The 14686-nt window shown below is 37.0% G+C and overlaps 1 protein-coding gene across 1 annotated transcript; it reads right to left on the reverse strand.

Moving 5' to 3' along the window:
• Positions 1 to 2823, reverse strand: LOC145133739 (cytochrome P450 81Q32-like). The gene is made up of 2 exons (XM_079068706.1): positions 1909 to 2823; positions 1 to 1019 (listed from the first exon to the last, which is right to left on the reverse strand). The coding sequence occupies exons 1-2, from the start codon at positions 2803 to 2805 to the stop codon at positions 402 to 404; spliced, it is 1515 nt and encodes a 504-aa protein (XP_078924832.1). The 5' UTR covers positions 2806 to 2823; the 3' UTR covers positions 1 to 401.
• Between the last annotated feature and the right edge of the window lie 11863 nt (positions 2824 to 14686).

The following is a 14686-nucleotide window of genomic DNA, read 5'->3' on the forward strand; positions in this document are numbered from 1 at the left end:
CAGGCCCCACACTCCACACTCACGTATGTATGTGAAATGAAGCTTGCAGAAGATAAAAGGAAATTGAAAAAACTTGTTATATTCAACGAAAACAAGTTACAGCTTAATTAATTAAAAAGTTACTACTACTCAGAAAATATATCACGTTTCCAAACTTACTCCTAAAGTCAAGAAGATATGGCATGAAACCCCACAAGAATCGGTCTCCCTTATGAACATGTTAAACTTTCTTATTTTGCTTGTTTATTATTTGTGGATATGCTAACGTAAACTTCATCAGAAAATTGACCCGGGACCCTTAACTACCGAACTGTGATCGACACCCGTACCCGATAAATAAACGATTAACCCAATTAACAAAGAATTCCACTAGAATGTGCATTGATCAATCGTTATTTTCTTCAAATCTGAGATAGCAGTTTTGCCATCTTTTCACGAGGCTGACACTTTGCCACCAAGGGTTTAGCTCTTGGCATGGTCAACCCCTTTCCTTCTGTCATATCAATCATCTCATTGCTTGTTCTTTCCCACTCAAAGCACTGAATAAGCGTACCCAATGCCAATCCCACCATACGCAATGCTAAGTTTTCTGCAGGACACCTCCTCCTTCCTGACCCAAAGGGCATTAGCTTATACCCATCTTTCGAACCTTCTAACCCTTCAAATCTCTCTGGTTTAAACTTCTTAGGGTTTTCCCAGTTCTTTGGGTCGTTTTGCATCGCCCACAAGTTCATCAACAACATTGTACCACTTGGGATGTGATACCCACCGACTGTACAATCCGTTGCAGATTCATGGAACACGAGTGGACCAGGTGGGTACATTCGCATGGTTTCGTTCATAATGCAACGAAGATAAGGAAGGTTTGATATGTCTGATTCGTTAACAAGACGATCTTCCCCAACACACTTGTCGATCTCAGTCTGAGCTTTCTTTAGGGTTTCGGGGTTGTTTAACAAAAGCGATAGCATCCATTCCATTGCTCCACTCGAGGTATCGGTTCCTGCTGACAGTAGTACCTAATTAAAATACACAGAAAATCGATAAAGTTTACGTAAGTTGTAACACAATAAGTAATATATTGTTTGTTCTTGATCGCTTTTGTATTCCCAAGACGATATATATGATCAAAGGGCTACGTACGCAAGCATTGACTTAGAGGATTATAGTTTAGTATTTCATCGATTCAGAAAATTAAAAAAAAACAGTTATATATAAGCTGTTAAAAAAAAAACAGTTATATAGGCCTATACGGTAACATTTAGAAAAGACTAAAGAAAGAGTAATGTATATTATTTACTTTATCATTTTTACTAATTAAACTAGCTTTATTATTTTTTGGTTTCTTTTTGAAATAACTAATTTATCGACACAATCGGTTGTGACAATAGCAATAGCTAGCATTAATTACATACCTATAATAAGATTCAATTTGCAAGAGTTTAATTACCAAAAGTTAGAATTTTAGGTGGTTAATTGATAAAGTGGTAGTATGATTATACCTTTTATTTTGTAATTTATTATTTTTAAAAAAAAATTATTAATCAGATCATTTGATTATTTATTAAAATATATATGACTAGACATTATAATTGCTAAGTAATTGCAAGTATTAAAATGAAAACTTTTTAAAAGATAAATATGTAAATTTTTTTAATAACTGTTTTTAGAAGAGATTTATAAATTTCTTAATAAATAGATCGATTAAGTTTTAAACAACTCACACCTTTTTGTTTAATTAATGAAGTATTTATTCATCACAGGCCTTACAAGTTGTATACCTAAAATCACGTATTGCGTTTTTATATGATTCTATTTAGATTTCCTTTTAAATAAATCTCTTGTTCTGATGCATTAATAACAATAACAATAATATAATATAAATATAAATATAATAATAAGGTATACCTGCATTAATCCTTTAATGACTTCATCCTTATAATTTTCAGGTTCTGTTTCTTGCAAAATCAAGAGAACTTCAATCAAACTCTTCTTCTCTTCCGATCTACCACCCTCCGCCACCACCGCCATTTTTCTTCTCAGCTCTTCTAACAAACCTTGCATAAACCCATTTCTCTTTTCCTTTAAAGCCACCATTTTCTTCTCCAACCGTCTCCCTCCCACCCACTTCCACCACGGCAAATAGTCCGACACATTCGTCGTCTCCATCACCACAAACGTCTCCTTCACAATCTCCTTAAACCGCCGTCCCTCCTCCACGTCTGCCACCGAATCACCATAATACCTCTTCCCTGCAATCATCATCATCATCACATTCAACATAAGCTCAAAAAACACCGACTTCATCTCCACCGTTCCATCCCTTACCGCCTTCTGGTACACCTTCTTAGCCATGAGCCGCACCTCCTCCGCACGAATCTCGTTAAGGGTTTGTAGCCGGTGAGCTGACAAAAGCTCAAGGGAGGCGATACGGCGGAGGTTACGCCAGTGACTACCATAGCTTGACCAAGCAAGGGTGGTGTAGTCATACCCAAGGTGTTTTCCGGCAAGCAGAAGGGGTCGGTTGGCAAAAGCAACGTCGTTGGTGGTGAGGCATTCCTCCACCGCCTCCGGGGAAGAAACTAAGAAAGCCCGACGGGTGCCGAACTGAAGCATGAGCATCGGACCATGACGGGCGGAGAGTTTACCTAAGGCTCGGTAGAGAGGGCTTCTAACTAGGTAAAGATGCCCCAATATGGGTAAGCATGGGAAGGGCATTGGTGGTAAATTTCTGGTTTTTCCTAAGGTAGCTTTGCTAATCCATATAATGGCAATGATGGAAAAAATTATATAAAATGTCTCCATAAGTATGGATGTTTTTTTTTTTTTGGTGTATATATTGATATGATCCAGACGTTGCAACATATTTATACTGAGATCTTGGCCAACGAAGAGGCTAGTATGTTTGACTTTTACAATATAAAATCCAAATTTAATACAAAGTTGTGTATTTCATATAATTATATGATTGTTCGTGTTCTCATAGTTCAAAGTCAAGTATTAAGACCATCCCCATTCATGGAATAAATGAATGTGTTGGTTGGTATATAAATATTAAAGCAAACAAAAGTCCTCCAAAAACATATTAAAGTAAACAGAAGTCCTCCAAAAACATATTAAAGTAAGCAAAAGTCCTCCAAAAACTACGACTGGTACTCGATGCAAACATCATTTGGCCTATTTTTTTATTAATAATTGTTTTGTTACTTTTGTATATTGTTTTAGAATAGAAATAAAAATATCCTTTTTCAATACAATTTAAGTTTAGAAACCCAATAAATTATATCTAGATAAATGTTATATATTTTTATCTCTATTTTTAATAGACAAAATTGCAAAAATGGTCCCTATGGTATGCATTTTTTGAGGTTTTGGATTAGTGGTCATTTTGAGCTCGTTTCGTTACGAATTTGGTCCTTCGGTAAACTGAAATGACTTTAATACCCTTGGCATATTTATTTTCTATTTTTCTTTCATTTTTCTTAAATCTAATAATTAATTAATTATTTAAACAATAAAAAAATAAGAGGCCCACCTCTCTCTCTCTCTCTCTCTCACTCACTCTCTCCGGTTTCAATACCCAAAGATACAATCCACCATCATCTTCTTCAATACCCTCGTCTTCTTCATAAAACTCAACTCCTCACCACCATCTCTCCTTCCAGCCACCACAAATCAACCACCAACACCACGATCAGAAATCAAGGTTTGTGCAATCATCCTTACTCATGCTCAAATCAAATATATATCAAAAGCTCACCATCAGGTCCTCACCGCCCCTTTCTTATAGATCTGGAATGGCGCTCACCTTTGCAGTGGGTATCTAGATTTCAAGAAGGTTCTCCGAATCGTTTCCTTCTTCAAAATCCGATTTTATTCTTATTATCTGTAATCAATCGATGGAGGTTTTCTATTTAATGGGTTCATCCACCCTTTGTGCAGAAGAATTTAGTCTGTTTCCAAAGTGAAGAACAAAAGAAGGGAGCGATTAAATTACTGGAAATATTAACAAACCCAAGTTTTTTTCCACATTTGATTGAATTCGGAAGAGACCCACTTAACATATTGGATGCTAGATTGAGATAGGTGATGTTTGGCAAAACGAATAAAGCAGATGGGGGTGTTCCGATCAGTGAGTTGGATGACAGGTCGAGATGATGAAGCTGGTTAAGTTTTCCAAATTGTTCAGGAATGTTACCCGAAAACGAGTTATTGCTTAAAAGAACTGCAATCACTCCTTTAGGCAACAATGGAAGTTCAGAATCTAGATGATTTTCCCTCAAATCTAGTAAACATAGATTAGATGAAGTACTCAAATCAGGTAATTTACCAGAAAGTTGATTGTGTGAAAGAGACAAATCTGTAATTGTTGTGATCTTGGTAATTAACGAAGGAAAATGACCCGTTAATTTGTTGTTCTTTAAGCTAAAAATGGTAAGATTTGATAAGGAATCGAACCAGGGATAGATTCATTGAAGAAATTTCCATCTAATGTTAAAGTATGAAGCTTTTGTAATCTTGAAATGTTATTTGGGACAGAACCAAACATAAAATTTGAGCTCATATCCAAGACTTCAAGAGAATGGAGTCTATGGATTTGTTGAATGCAAGGTGTTGAAGGATCTGAGTAAAAGAAAAAGGGAGAAATGGGTGTCGGAAATAAGAGAGAGAGAGAGAGAGAGTATGTGGGCTCCTATTTTTATTTTTTATATATAAATATTTATTGGAAAAAAATGGAAAATAAATATAATAAGGGCAATTTAGTCTTTTCAGTTTACCGAATGACCAAAATCACAAGCAAACTAGCTCAAAATGACCATCAATCCAAAAAAGTCGTGATTTGGACTAAAACCCCAAAAAATTGCATACCACATGGACCATTTTTGCAATTTTGTCTTTTTAATATTTTTGTATCTTACATAAACAATTTAGTTGTTTTGAAAAAAAAATATTATAATAAAAAAATTATAAATTTTATTTATTAAATAAAATAATAGTTTTTGGTTGGGTTGTTAATGTGATTGAAAATTTGGATTTAGTTATACCAAATGGTCTTTGGTCTAGCGGTAAGGTGTGATTCTCTCAAATGAGAGAAGTCTTTTAGGAGACATATGTGATATTTGGAAATAGGTTAGTTAGTTTGTCGTTTCAAAAAAAAATTGAGTTGTGAATAAGGATAGTCTAATGGACCGTTTTATATTTATTATAATTATTTAAATAATTACTTCTATTTTAATTGTCACTAGTATAAGTCTATAAGATATCATTATAAATAAAAATTGGTATTAGTCTATAGGTTTTTCTTATGAAGTCTATCAAATAAGATGTGAAATTCCTTAAATAGGGTTCAAGATTTAAACATTTCACATTTGAAATTTGGTTAGTACTCCGCGATTTATCTTCATTTGATGAGACCTTGAGACGGATTCCACATCGTCGTGCAAGGATGCGATTTACCATTTTTTAGTCTAACATGGCGAATTTAACATCTAACAACTAACCAGTCGTTCAAGTTTTTTTTTCTTAATTTATGTTATTGAAACTATTATTTAATCCTTATTCAGACAAAATCACATAGATGGCCCTTGTACATTACAAAAAGTAACAAGTTTAGTTACTAACTTTTTTTCTTGACGTAGATGGTCCATCTTGTTTTAAATTATTGTGTGTTGGTCCTCATCTATATAATTTTTTTTACCATTTAGTATCATTTCCCCTTTTTTTAATGTATTTATAATTTATATTAGTATTTAATTATAATAGTCAAACCATACTCAATGTCTTAACCCATCTTATCCCATTTGTCTTCCAACCACCACCACCATCGACATCCAAAAAAAAAAATCCCTTCACAGTCATGAAAACACGACACAGAACACAAATCTCATCCTTATATCATATATTCAACTAACAACATGAAAACAACAATTTAAACACAAAACCATATATACAATGAATTGCAAATTAATGATATGGAAAAGAAATCTAAACACAAAACCTACTGATCGGAAAACCAACCTAAACACATATTCAAACACAAACATCAACACAAAAAACTTGAGAATCAAAATTATAAGCACAAGTAGAAGATGTAGATGGAATAAAATGGCAAATAGAACCAATTATCTATCCCTTTTAGTGAAAGAAAATTCAAACCTAAAATAAGTAAAGCTTTTGCTAGAGACTAGAAACATGTCGAAGAGAATATTGGGTTTAGAGGAGTATAAATCCTTTTATAGATATTTTTATTCTACTTAATGAACTATAGTCAAGAGGTATGAAACCCTAACAAGGGTGGATGATGTTGTTGTGTTCAAGTAAGATGAAATGGGTTCGTTGGATTTGGGAGAATGAGATGGTGAACTTACTTGCAATGTTCTAGTTTTCGGACCGTCAAAGGGTTGTTTCTAGAAGCTGACCTCTATAAAAAAGCCTAATTATTTATAGGGTTGGCAGGGTCATTTAACATGAAATACATGAATTTTGGAATTGGGTTGTTTGATTGAAGATTCGTAAAGTTGTGTAACATCCGGTCCAGGTATAAATCAACTTTTATGTATAAATCTTAATTGGGGTGGCCACGGCGTGGTGGAGCATCACCACGACGTGGGGAGAGTTTTGTATCGCGGTTTTTTAATGACCACCATGGCGTGGTGGCCTATAACCACGACGTGGTGATGGTTAAATGAGAAACCCTAATCTGTGGGGTTTGCGACCCTATTTAAGGGAATATGATGGATAGCGTTGCTCACCCTCAGTCTCCATCACAGTCTCTCAGCCTCCATGCAAACCATAACCTCCAACTTGCCTTTCGAGCCTTTGGTGTTGATTTTTGGGTATTAGAAGAAGAAGAAGGTGAATTTTGGGATTGGATTCAACAAGAGACTCTTCTCATCTTCTTGTTGTGCATCTTATGGACTTTTGTAAGCCATAAAGTTCCATGCTTTTTAGTTCTTTGTGCATAGATCTAGGCTTCTAAGCCTTATTCTTCATGTTGGGACTTATTGGAGTGTTGGAATTCCATAAAGTTGCCAACTTATGGATCCCCAGAGTCCCTTTGGGGTTAGGGGTGTTGGATCTGAAATTTCTTAGAGTTTTCAACTCTTGCATGTGATCCGGGCCCCCTTTTTACTCTATTTGACCTAGTTTGAGTTCAAGACATGCATTGGACATGCATGTCTATAAAGCAACGATTTTAATGGTTCATTGGATGAGAGAATGCCTTATGGGAAGTTTGAATGGTTGGTTTAATGGATTAAGAGCTTATTAGAATAAGTTGGTTTGAACAGTTACCACGACGTGGTGAATGGCTGCTATGCGAGTGTTTCGTCCTCTAGTCACCACGACATGGCTGAAGCTAACCACGACGTTGTAACTGACTGAGTTGACTTGTTGACTTTGACCTTTGACCAGGGTTTGACCAAGTTTGACCTAAGGGTATTTTGAGTGGTATTTGATATTGATCATTTCTAGATGAATAGGTGACCGATTGAGCTGTCATTCAGAATTGTATCCTATTCAGAGATCTTTTTCAGACTGAGAGGTGAGTTTTTACTCACTGTATTTGTAGGTCGAAGGCACCAATGTTGGCCCACTGAGTTATGTATCCTGGTTTAGAGGATGTTGCTAGGTTGCATTGATCTGTTAGAATTGAGTCTTGGTATATAGGATGTTGTTATGCGGTAGTGATCTATAGATCTGCCTGTGAGACTATTGACTGGTTATATGATTATCTGTTTGCTGAATATATGTTATATGTTATATGACGACATAGTATGGTTGGGTTGAGGTTGTATTAGCTTTTGTGTGGTCTGTCAACAAACCTGGGGCAATCCAACCGGGAGGTTGTGGGCCAGGGCAATCCAACCGGGAGGTTGTGGGCTATGGTAATATAACCGGGAGGTTGTGGACCCAGTACAATCTATGCAGGGCAGTCCAACCGGGAGGTTGTGGGCCAGGGTAAGCCAATCGGGAGGTTGTGGACCCGACATGCATTATGTATATCTGTTTGATTGTGCTATGTGGTACTTTAGGAGAACTCGCTAAGCTTTGGCTTATAGTTTTAGTTTATTGTTTCAGGTACTTCAGATGACCGTGGCAAAGCGAAGGCATGATCGTACACATCCTTCGATGATATGTTTTGGGAGATTTTACGATACATTGATCTTGGGATATTTGTATTTGATATAGTTTTGGTTAAAAACAATGGTTTCTTTTAACGTGATTTTTTTAATGTTACAAGTTGGTATCAGAGACCTAGTTTGAGGGAATTGGATGACCATTCGTGTGAATCTAGACTCAAACTAAGGAACTGAAAAAGGTTTTCAAAAAGTTTTCAAAATAATTTTCAAATTAAATTCAAATTATTTTCAAAAGCACCCCAATAAGAGGAGAAATGTACGATCAGTCGGAGCAAGAAAGTATGTTCGAAGTTACCACACTATTATTTGTTATGATATGATAGAAGTGCATTCTAGTGATAGGCTAGGGATCTTAACAAATTTCATGATAGAATTTCCTGATATATGATGCCTGATAGCCTAAGAGGACTTCTTGTATGAAATTGACATTGTTACTGTAGTTGCTTAGTGTATGCATCCTAGTTGTACATAACAAACTTTTATAGCTTGAGAATGTTTAGTTTAGCCTTATTTCTTGTTCATTGTTTTGTTGTGGGCTTAGGGTAGAATTAAGTATTTGAATATCTATAGGATCCAACGTTATGTATGATTAGCATACGCGAGTGGCTGTAGGGTTAGTGGAAGTTTCATTGATGAGTATATTTGTGAGCAGCCGGCCAGATAAGGAATGATTAGCCACTCTTGAGAGGGTGAGGATAGGATGTATGCGCCGTCCTGGGAAGCTTCATGATAAAATCCATAGTGATGTCTTCCCATTTCCATACGGGAATCTCCAACGGCTGCATTTTGTCGTGAGGTCGTTGATGCTCGGCCTTGACTTTCCTGCAACTCAAGCACCGCTCCACTTACCAAGCTAGATCCCGTTTCATGCAGGGCCACCAATAATCAGGACGAAGATCCATATACATCTTTGTCTCCCCGGGATGAATGGAGAACCTCGACTTGTGAGTCTCCTCCATCAGGATTTGGCGCAAACCACACCAATAAGGAACCCAGACTTGGCGATGCAGAGTCAACAACCCACGGCTATCAAAATCGAAGGAAGCCACTTGCCCCACAATACATTCACTATTCATCTCCTCGTCCGCCACATATTTCGGAACCAGAAGTGCCCTCTCCCTGAACATAGTAGTGATATCGGTCACCGTCTCAGTAGTTTGACGGAGATCCTGGAACTCTCGCGCCGACTGTTACACCTCAATCACCGGTGCAAACTAAACTCGAAACCTGGTCGAGAAATCACCCCAGGTCATCAAATCCACAACATCATCACCCACAGCACGTCCTACCTCCTCCCACCAATCACGTGCCCTATCCTTCAAGAGACAAGAAACTAGTCTGACCTTGTCCCCCTCATGACAACGGATGGTACGAAATGTGTTAGCAACATCTTCTAACCACCTTTTGCTCGCAATAGGGCCCCTCGACCCATGATAATATGGTGCTCCACATGCCCGAAACTCCCTGAAAATCAGAGAACGCGTCCCGACAAAATCCACAATCTCAGCGCGAAAGGCGCTCAACCGCTCATCAAGAATCTCTAGAATACCCTCCTTGACCATGCCAAAGATCACAGGAGTTTGCTCATGTATACAGCGCGTAATCTCAGACGAGATGAACTCCCTCGTCTAGTCATCAAGCTGCCTGGCTCCAGAACCTGAGCCCGAGTCCTCCCCAACACCGGAACTGCCAACCGGTCTGCCTCGCAATACCACCATACTGAAAATAGACCAATACAAACCATTAGAATACACATTAAGAATAAACATGGGGGAATCATAACTCCACAAACTCCCTGACTTCATCGCAACCCTTATTGAATCGAGTACGGATCCTCTGCTTCCAGTTGTACGGGCCCATATGACTTTCCACATATATCTATACTTTCCTCAAGAAGTGCCTTAACTCAACCAAGTTCCTTTATATAACACACAATTTCCCATGCGGATAAGACTCCCAACACTAGATCTCATCCTAGGTTTTCCTAGGGCAAACTCCACACCACTCTCCACCATCAGCTAAAGAAGGAACTCCCGCTAACTTCCTCTAACTAGCCCACGAATACAATTACATATTACAAAAACTAGATAATTCTTCGAATGAGAGGTCTCACACTACAACGGTTGGACTCAAACAAGAGCTGTGCAATAAAGTTAAAGCCTAACCCTCTAAAATTATTTAGTTCCCATAATATGTAACTTAGCGTATGTCACACCCCCAAACCAGAACGGCGGAAACGTCTGGGGGTGGATGACTTCATGTACAGTATCATAACAATTGAATAGTAGTGATCAAAGCATTACAACCATTGTATTGAATATTTAATAAAGTTACATTGTGCTCAAAACATTGTTTACATAATATCAAATGCATATGACAAGAATAATTAACGTGATGCGACGACGTCCCATCCACAAAAAACTCTTGTGATTACCTGTTTACTGGTTTCCTGAGAATACAAGTGATTTTGAAAAGTGTCAACAATTAAGTTGGTAAGTTCGTAAGCGTTTTGTATGAGAAAAATCGGTAACTATTTCGTGTAAAATGTTTGTGTATACTTCCAGAAAATCCAATATTTTCTTTATAAATGAACTGTAAGTCTTAATCCAAAGACTAAAATGTAAGTAATGTTGTACTGAAAAGTAATGCCATGAAGTTTTATCTTTATATAAAACTTCTTGAATGTGTGTTATCCTCGTGGTAAGTCTCACAATCCCAAGACTAAGAATGTAAGTAATGTTGTACTGGAAAATAGTTTTAGTAAGATTTATCATTTTGTGAAAACTATTTGAGTGTACGTTAGCCCATAAACCAAATGTTTTGTCAATACCCTATGTGAGTTATTATAACCATATTAATGCGACTAGTTGCCTGAACGACGCGCTTCGGACGTCGGAACTGTTTACGACATTTGTCACCCCATACCTGTCGGTCTAACTGTAGCTAACAGTTTAGGTGCGGGGTTGTCAATCATGTATAGATCTTTACACAAGTGTCACGCTCTCCCTACAAGAGACTCTGGTTATAATGCAGATCTTAGTATGTGTACTCTAGTGGGTACGGTGAAGCCAACTGTCTCACAACCAGTATCAACCGTTTTACGTCTATTGTACTGAAAACTCGTTTTCTTGTAAATGAAAGTATTACTCTTCCGTAGTGGTTACATAATGTAGAAATAATTATACCTTTAAATAATTATATGTTTCGTCCAAAAAGATAAAGTAGTATTTGTGACCCATAAACTATACCAATTATAGTTTATTATGAATGTTTTGTTAAGTCCATTTATATAATCAAATATATAAACACATGTAAGTTATCATGTCTAGATGTTTTAAATGATTATAACATATAAACTTACATCTAAACACAAGCATGAAACATTTAGTATAATAAAGACAATTTCTAGTTTTTGACTTTTCTGTCCCTGTTTTTAGAAAAATTATAGAAAAATCATCGTAAGTTGAAATTTGGATCCGTAAACTCTCAGAGCTTAGAAAATGAGTCTACTTTGTCCATAATATTTTTCCCTGACCTTAAGTGGTTCCTAACCAAAGTGAAAACGTTCATTTTTACAGACTGGTCCGAAAATGTTCTGAAATGATAGACAGTTTTGTAAAAATCACCATAAATTGTAAAAAAATCATATGAACGTGTGCGAGTAGTCCTTAAAAAGTTATAGACCTGAACTATTTGAATGTTGAACAGTTTTGAAATATACGAAGTTTAAGTAGAGCAAAACAGTCGGTGAACAGACCACAACTTTTCTGTAAAAAGCTGATTTTTAAGCTTAGATATGTTTTAGTGACATAGCTTGTATTTTTAATTTGCAAAGCCTTTAGATCATTCAAATAGGATTTGTTTACTTGTATCCCCCCCCCCCCTAAAACTTGGAAAATCTCGAAAATGAAGGGGTATGAACTCACCTTGAGTGGATTTCTTAGTGGATAAAGAGATGAATATGAAGATCCTCAAGCTTAGAACACTTGAAGATGGTTGAAGAACACTTGAAGATGATATTACCCAAAAATTGAAGAACCAACTTAGGAGGAACTATCCTTGAGAAATATGGAGAGTTCTTGAGAGAAAAATGAGTGAATGAAGAAATTGGAGAAGATGAAGTGAAGGGGGGGGGGGGGGTTGGACGAAATTTAAAGAGGGATGGGAGGGGAGGGTGGGGTGGGGTAGGGTGGGGTGAAGTGATGTTTGCTTGGTTGCATGGTGGTTAATACTTGGTTATATGTGGTGCAATACATAGATGTATGGTGGATAAAACTTGAATGTATGATGGGTAATGTGTTTTGTGGGAAGTTGAAGCATAACATGACCAATGTTGGGGCTTTCCATGCTCCAAAATCAACCCTCCTAATCTTTATAAAAACTAAGTGTTTTTATAAAAAAAAATGGGTGTTTTATAAAAAGATGATAAAACTAATGTATAATTACCTCATTTGAATTATAAAAATTCAAATCATTATAAAGGAATCATTATCAATAAAGATAATAGCACAATGTGTTGGAAGTATTATTTATACCAAAATAATATATGTGAGAATTATCGAAATTAACGTTGTCAATCCAAAATAGGATTTTTATTCGATAATTAGCGAAAAGAGAGGTATTTCGTATTACTACTTGTAGGTTGTACATTATGAACATTAGGAAACATAGTGTTTATCCTAAAATCCTAATATTAGCCGAGTTGACTTGGTTGACTTTTGTTGACTTTGTTTGACCAAAATTGACGGTTGTCACAGCATATTCGTTTACTAGTGAGTTGAAGCTAGTTAGAACTCCTAAAAGCACAAAGCAAACAAAATTCGAGCATCAAGTGACAGAACCTAGCATAACCTAATCAGGATATCCTATCACTGACAGATCGGTACTAGCATGCAATTCTATAAGCCCATACAATAGGCATACAAAGGCATCTCTCCTAGATCCTTAGCCCTAATCTAGCATGTGATTCACATATTCACAATTCGAAGCATATCATAAAACATGTATGGGTATTTTGGGATAACTTACTTGAGCTCGGCTGATTGCATGCACCACACCCTTCCATATTTTAGAAAACTCCTTCTAAGAATTTATTTTTCTTTTTGAAAAGTTTTACCATATCCTCAATTTGAGCTCAGACACACCCAAGGGTGTACCCGAATCCATCAAACCAAGGCTCTGATACCAACTTGTAACATCCAAAAATTATGACCCAAAAATTTCATTTTTGATTTAAGTAAAAATAGTATTCCAAAACATTGTTCATAAAACTCAATAAAATAAGTATGTCAAACATCATAAAAATCAGAGTATGTCCCATAAACAGAATCCATGTGGTGTGTGCGATGCAGTCAACTCGAACTCTTCCCCTTGGAACCGAAAGTACCTAAAACATATACTAAAAACCGTAAGCACAAAGCTTAGTGAGTTCCCAGAATACCGCATACCATACATATCATATAAAAGGCCCCGCCCAAATGAGATAAGGGCCCCGCCCACAGTCGCATAACGGGCCTCGCCCAATGAGAAACGGGCCCCGCCCACACTCGAATAACGAGCCTCTCCCAATTAGATACGGGCCCCGCCCACACTCGAATAACGGGCCCCGCCCAATAAACATATATATACAAGCACATACAAGTATCACACAGACAACAAGTATAATAACATAACCAATCGAGGGTCGGCCTTGGTGTCTTAGACCCGCTAAACCCAGTGAGGAAACTCACCTCCAAATCTGAATGATAGATGAATAGATATCGGCTCTGAATATCAGCTCTACCCAACACCTAAACAGTAACAATTCCTTAGATAAGATTTGAAATACCTCCACACCCCTTTTTAGGTAAAACTTGGTCAAACACAAAAGTCAAAGGTCAATGTCAACAGTCCATGTTGACCCAACACACCGTGTTTCCCTTTAACCACGCCGTGTTTCCCCTTTATCGATACAGGCAGGAAAATCCCAGCCAACACGCCGTGTTTCCTTGAAAACACATTGTGTTTCCTCAAGCTCCAGCAGCTTAATACAACAAGTTGTTTCCTTCGATTCCAAGAGTTCCCAACCTCAGATCTAAACACAATTGAGACTTAGAAGGGTATAGTTTCCCACTTTATCCCTAGGGACTACCAAAAAGGGTCCAAAACCCAACCACAAGACTTGATAGAGAAAAGGCTTAACCAATAAGCACCTACACCATGAAGACAAAGCCTTAGAACCTAGATCTGACCTCCTTGAGTTGGAAAACCACGTAAAGTTGCTAACTTTATGTTTATGCATGCCTAAATGAAGCTCTTAAGATTAAAAAGGGACTTAATGCATGCATGGGACCAACTTTTCTCATAAAGCTTGCACCTTTATGCTCAAGGAGTTCAAGAGAAGCTTAGATCTGAAATGATAAATCCTCAAAACGACTTTACTACATCATCAACCCAAAAAGGACCAAAAGCATGAAATAAGGATATCTAAACATCTATAAGCCAAGGTTCAAACTTGATACCTCAAATGGACTGCAACAAGAGGAGAGATTCTGGATCTACAACCT

Source organism: Lactuca virosa, chromosome 1, assembly GCF_052849685.1.
Source record: "Lactuca virosa cultivar CGN04683 chromosome 1, Lactuca_virosa_CGN04683_v6, whole genome shotgun sequence".
Classification (NCBI taxonomy): Eukaryota; Viridiplantae; Streptophyta; class Magnoliopsida; order Asterales; family Asteraceae; genus Lactuca; species Lactuca virosa.

Excerpts from the sequence above, each read along its gene's own strand:
- LOC145133739 (XM_079068706.1), bottom strand. The coding sequence starts at position 2,805 with ATGGAGACATTTTATATAATTTTTTCCATCATTGCCATTATATGGATT. Across the intron at positions 1,020-1,908 it reads TCATTAAAGGATTAATGCAG|GTACTACTGTCAGCAGGAAC; the intron begins GTATACCTTATT and ends TATTTTAATTAG.